This window comes from Loa loa (genome assembly GCF_000183805.2).
Source record: "Loa loa unplaced genomic scaffold supercont3.223, whole genome shotgun sequence".
NCBI classification, from domain to species: domain Eukaryota; kingdom Metazoa; phylum Nematoda; class Chromadorea; order Rhabditida; family Onchocercidae; genus Loa; species Loa loa.
In genome coordinates, this window is record NW_018108403.1 from 47,029 (window position 1) to 53,445 (window position 6,417).

Below are 6,417 nucleotides of genomic sequence, written 5' to 3' on the forward strand. Positions count from 1 at the left end.
CAGTTTATAATGAATGGGATTTGACACAACACTTATTGAAAAGGTGTGCTACTTTGTTCAACAGTCGTTTTTTTTGTTTTTGTCATCCTTAACTTTGAAAAGTTGGTGAAGATGGAAGTTAATGAATTTGTTCCCTACAGTAACCTTCATATTGGCAGTTCAAAGTATAAAGTTGGGATGTTGGTGATGGCTGGTTAAATTCTTAGATCAAAAGGAACACTGGAAGATCGTATATCATGTTGTGTAAAAAAGTTGTGCCACCATATCGGTCAAAAAAGGTCAGCAAACCTTCGTAACAAGTAGATATGAGTTAATGAATTCATTTCAAATACTAAGGTAATAAAATGTTATACAATTATCAGAGATGAGTGATAAAAGTATATCAGCTGGAATTCGTTTCAAAAAGTCGCAAGTGTCGTTTTATTAAAATAGAAACATTGCCCCTCACGCATCATTAGAATTTTCAAGCTTTCAAAATGAAAACCATTTTTTTTTCCTCATTAAAGACTACTCACTTCTTCAATGTATCGCTCTTGGCATTGCAAGTACCATCGAGGTACAGTTACTCTGCATCATTTCTTTGTGTAAACTTATCTTCATTTCAGAATCTGCCAAACATCACATATCACGTAATATATATCACTTCCAAAGGAAGCCGTAAGGTCTTTCGATGTTGTATTTAATGGACAGTTCACTTTTTTAAGCCATCAAGTGATGATCGTCATTTCCTCCAATTGAGCGGTTTTCGATTTTTCCCACTCATCGTTTCAGTTCCACAGATTGCCGTTTTGATGGATGAGTGGATCTAACCTGTTTATTGGCGATATTATTAAAGACTTCATTAGTCGGTAGCTTCCCGAAATCGCTAAGATCGCATTGCAAACTAACTTTTTGACTTAATAGACTAGCTGTTCACTTCATTTTCATTATCGACATCTACTACCTATAAGTGAGTGATCGTATGCAATGCACACTAGCAATTTTCATTATAGCCAACTTTGCGGCATTTATTTTCAGACTTATTTATTTTGAGATAAATGAAGTGAATGCTGAAGATGAGTAAAAAAGGATGAAAAAAGAGAGAAGCAACTTTATTGTACTTTTCTCCTCTAATCTCCTTTAATACGACCTTTCTTTAATTTGAAAAAATAGCGCTCCTCTCACTTCTGCACTCCAACCTACCCCTGCGTATAAGTGCTTTGGAGAGTTGCTTCAGTTGACCTCCGGTCATGTGGAGCAACAACCATCTTCACTAGATGACTGTTTGTCAGGTCGCAAATATGTATTGTTGTCCGGAAGAAGATGCAAGTGGACACAGAACTGTGTGAGCTTCTATGAATACTCTTACGGCATGCTAACCCAGACCATGAAGGTCAGTATCATTTCAAGTAACCCTTCCTATGCCACACGTATACACGCAGACGATGGGATCATACAGACATGGGAACAATGGGGTTTTGCAAATAAAAAGTGGGCGAATATCCAGAGAATGGCGGCGGGTCATTCAGCAAATGTCCCGCCAAAAGAGGCTGGGCTCCGACTCACCCTGCCATAGTTTAGGCGGGATCGTTCACGGAGTCCTCCAAACTTTCCTCTCTCCCTCTTCCATTCCTCCGTTTACACCTGCATCCCCACCTATCTTCCGCATTTCTTCCACTCTCCTTGGCTATGTCCACCTTATGTATTGGCGGTGGAGGGGGGAGGGAACGTTTGTTGTTGTCCCCTCCCTCATTCAATATCCTCACCGACATTTTGTCCCTCATGTTTTGTGGCCGTTGGTTCATCACTCCAGTCAATTCTCTCGTTTCTGAATGAAAAACTGATGTCACTTCACGCTACCTCCCTTTTTCGGGAATGGAAATTTCGCCTTGAAAAAAATAAATACCTTCATGGCTATCCATCTGGCTAATGCTACCTTTTCCCCTTACATTCCAAGTATGCTACTCGCAATTTACACGGTTCTCCGATGATAATCAGCTTACACCGCTGAAATTCATATTTAACTTCCATTAAGTTAATAAATTCCCATAAAGATGGAACTTTTTGGAAATGTTACTAATAACTGGTCCAAGAAGTGATACGTTTTAGGCGACATCTTCGCTTTGACGTAATGAAACGAGGTAATTTTTGTTACCTGACTGCTTCAATCAAAATACAATTCGGCTGGTATCATTAATACAGCGCCTGCTGTCAATCAAATTTACAATCGTTCGGTTATGATATTTCAAAGTTTTCAAGGTTACCGAGTACTTTTCCAATTTAAATCATGATCTGTCCACAGATCAGTCATATCGAGTCCATCTCTGTAGCACCTGCAATATCGGCTTTCGTCCATCTTCATGAGATGTACTGTTATGATAACATCACTGCATGTAGTAGTAGTCCCATAGCTGCCATTTGTATGAAGTAGGACAAGTGAGATTGATTTTCACTGGTACCTTTGCAGTATGTAGTTACCATGTTGATCGATCTCCATTGTTCGAGTTCATTTTTGTTAACCAAATAGTTGGTCCAATTGTCCAATCTTGGACTGTTTATCAATCTGTCAGATGAAATAATCCATTGCTATTATTACATTGCTAAAACTAAACGTCTAACAAGTAGCTGATCGTCTATTCTCAAGAACTGTACAATTCTTCCTTGCAGTACTTTGCTCATCACTGCATAATTATCGCTTCAAGACTAGATGTGAATCTGAAGGTAAAGACAATTCCATTATCCTCAAAATTATCCACTTGCCGTAGGTTAAAGATAAGTACTGACAAAGTACTCCAGCACACAGCTACGAAAGTATCCCTTAGGTCAGCAGTACCACATGTTGTTAATCAACAAAGAGCGAGCTACCAATTACTGACAGCGCCTGACTGGATTTAATGGCTGAAATTCTGAAATTCATTCCAGAGGTCACTGCATGTAACACACCGTTGCCATATTCAGGAAACCTGATTCACTTATTGTTAGTTTAGTGGAATGAGCCAAGAGCAGTTGTACAATGGTAAAGTATGGGCATGAATGGGTACGAAATTCATGACAGATGACAGATGAATCTTATACATTTGTTCCAGAAATTGTTTTCCGTGATTTATGCTTGTTTGTGAGTCTGAAAGAAGTTCTCGTTTATTTGGTTGCGTGTTGAGGGGATACAACGACGAATTTATGAAATTTAGATATAAACAATCAACCATTTTCGTTGTTTATCAAATTTTCAACATCCCATGTGTTTGTTATGTTTCCTTATTTGAAGAAAATGAGCACTTTTTTTTTTCATTCGACAGTTAAAGCTGAAAATATTTTCTTTTGTGTTCAATTTTCTGTAAAGTTCCCCCAAACTTGTGGCATGATTTCCGTCCACCAAAAACTTTCAAATCAATGAAGGACATCAAATGTCTGGCAATCCTGTGAAGTTCTATGCAGGAATACTAGTTCGGAAAAGTAGTAGCATAAAAAAAAATCTCAGGTTAGAAGCCGAAAGTCGTCATCCTGCTCGATTATACTGCTATCCGGAAACGCTACACGATTTCATCCGCACAGTCACTTCACCACTACGGGTATTGGTTGCATAGGTATTGCATAGTGGACCAGTCAGAGTGTCGTATGGTGGGTTGTTGCTTTGAATATCGTAGATGCTTGAGGTGTGGCTAGTTCGATTGTTCTGGTTCCTTTGATTGGAGTTGTTTGTTTTTTTCCTGCCGAGATTTCTCACAGAAGTTTTCAGTTCGTTATATGAATGAGTAAAAGGCTGAGATAAAAGGATAGGGCTTCAGTTGAAGTGGTAACCATTTGAATTATAGCTGTAAAGAGTCGGGCAGAAGAAGTTCATGGAACATCTTACAGTTGTTGATCATTGCCATCAGTTTTGTGGAAGTGGTTGGAAATTTCCGAACACGATGACTGAAAAGTTGCAAGATTTGATACGGTTGAGATTGTATATGTTGTGATGAATTGATAAACCTCGCGAAATATACATCATATATGTTACAATAGAAATTGAAAACTCTTGATAATTAGAAGAAACCAGATAATAATTTATATAAATAGTAAAGGGTAATCGTTTGCATGATTGGATGGCCACAAGTCAGAGATATTATTATTGTGTAGATCTGGGTTTTCTTATTCGTATCTTCTTAGATGCGTTCTTACTGTTAGTTCTTTCTTTGTTTTCAGATGGATGATACTGGTAAACATTGGAACTCAGCAGACTGTAAATAATTGATTTAGGACTTCAGTATGTCCAGTGCTTTCCGGGTTCCTTTTTGTGTTTTTTTTTCCTTTTCAGTTTTGAAGCCATAAACTTTATTGCATCAGAATTGTATTATGTATCTGCGTTTCATTATCCGTATGCAGTTAATTTGGGAAAAATCAAAAAGTGTCATCTGACCCATTTTTATATGTCGGCATGATATTTCATATACATATTTCGTTTAAGTAACGTGCTTGTTTATTTACTTTTTTCTTGGTAATCATTCTTACTCCGGGCACCATTTAAAAAAATCCATGTATAACTTTTGTAGGCAATTTTCAATGTGTTTGGTATTGGGTACTACCGGAGTATCTGTCGCTGTCTACGTTACAAGTCATTGTTTAAACTGCATAATACAGCGAACAGTGCTGAATGTTTAATTGACACGTAAGTTGTGTCAGTTTGAAACACATGTGCTGAAACTTAACATATATATGATTTATACTTAAATTTATTATCGTGATGAGATGCTTAAGGTCTATTTTGAGGCTGATTTTTGTAAAATTTATTGGAGGAGAATGGATCAGTTCGTCAAGTGGAAATAAATTATAGTTTGAACGAACTTACATCTTTTCACTGCTGAATGTATTTCAGACGTGGGAGTGGATTCAGCCTGAAAACAGCATCCGTTGTTGGTTTGTTGTTCGGAAGTTTTCATTTGTCTTTGATGCGTTCTTCTGATGAACACCAAAAGTAATTGATCATTTCACTTGTGTTGCATTCAGATTTTGAAGTCCTGACACAGGAATATTCATTGCTCAATTTGGTTTCATTTTATAAGTGACTTTACTCTGAAAGCAATTAACTGACCAATCTTTACTTTTAGCTTTTAGCTCTTTTAGATGCTTTTAGCTCTGATATTATATGCAATGAAGGAAGCAAAGTGGAGAAAAACTACCAACATTCCTACCAACATTCTGAAGCTGTAGGATGGTTTTCAGAAATGCAAAGTGATCACAAGGAGAGCTACGTAGCACGAGTTTTGAAAAGAAGTTATTTTTTTGTGCTCTTGTTGCATGCCTATTGTATATTATGTATTATATTTAAGTAAGCTGCTTTTCGATAATGTTCACAGGAAATACCGTTTTCAAGTAGAATTTTTTGATTGACATATCGTAATCGCTTTTATGTAAAAATTAAATAACAGAATTTTTTCAGCACTGGAGCAATCACTGATGTCACTGATAAAGAGTGCTACGGCAAAAGTAAGATTTGCTTTGGACAATTGTAATAGTGGTTGTCAATTATCACATTGTACTGCAACAAACCGAACTGTAAGTCTGTAATGTTTAAATTACTAGTTTCCATCATTGTAAGAGCTGCTGTTTTTCATTAAAAGGATGGTGTTGTCTTTTTTTTTTTCAAAATATAAAGAATGTCATTTCTATTATGAAATAGTATTATTGCAGGAAGATGTTGCTGAGCAAAGAGAAGGGAGAAATATTACCTTGGACGATCTGGTTAAAAATGCTATTGCACGGAAAGAAATAAATAAGATCATCAGGGTGAGTCAGATATCAATTTTTGCGATTATTGGTTATGAAAGACCATTACTGAATCAAAGAGGAAAGGAGTGCATACATGTTATACATGTTTGGCTGTAACAGATTAGCAAGAATGAAAAGTATTTGCGAATTTAAACTGTAAGAATTAAGAGCGAAGGAAATTGTTAACTTATACATAAAGCAAAGGAACGCGTTAGTGTGAAAAAAAAACACTGACTTGAAACTTTTCTAAATCATAATATGGGCTGGATTTAACAGATTTCTCGTGAGTTATTCAAGTGCTTGGTAGATTTTTTCATTATAGTTTTTAATGGAAAGAGAAAGGTGGGTGGAACATTGGACACTGTCTAGCTAGCTACCCTACTTCAGTTTTGGTCCGAAAATACTGGTAAGGATGCAGGAATCTTGGAGCTGGAGCTCCTGGAGAGCTGCAAAGTACGAAGGACTAATAAAGTAGTAATATTAATAGTAATTTCCCTCCTAACTTTGTTGTTTTTCTATTTTTCTTCGGTTTTTTACAGTTACCTTTACTGCGTCGGTTTTTTTAAAAGAATAACCGAATCTTAGGTCCTAGATCAAAACCTCGGACAACTCTTAAAACGATTTATTTAGCCTTGGTTTGGTAATGCTCTCCGTTTATATATATATATATATATATATATATATATATAT

General features: G+C 36.5%; 1 protein-coding gene across 2 annotated transcripts in view; it reads left to right on the top strand.

Annotated features, from left to right (window-relative positions):
• The first annotated feature begins 4,158 nt into the window (after positions 1–4,158).
• Positions 4,159–6,417, top strand: part of LOAG_11610 — a 3,474-nt gene continuing 1,215 nt past the window's right edge. Inside the window, exons 1-6 of one of the 2 annotated variants that reach the window (XM_020448381.1) lie at positions 4,159–4,245; positions 4,512–4,627; positions 4,835–4,933; positions 5,093–5,232; positions 5,399–5,514; positions 5,650–5,745. In XM_020448381.1, coding sequence (XP_020301470.1) covers positions 4,228–4,245; positions 4,512–4,627; positions 4,835–4,933; positions 5,093–5,232; positions 5,399–5,514; positions 5,650–5,745 — 585 coding nt within the window. In that variant the 5' untranslated portion in view covers positions 4,159–4,227. The remainder of the gene's footprint in view (positions 4,246–4,511; positions 4,628–4,834; positions 4,934–5,092; positions 5,233–5,398; positions 5,515–5,649; positions 5,746–6,417) is intronic. The other variant, XM_020448382.1, reaches the window with a different exon arrangement.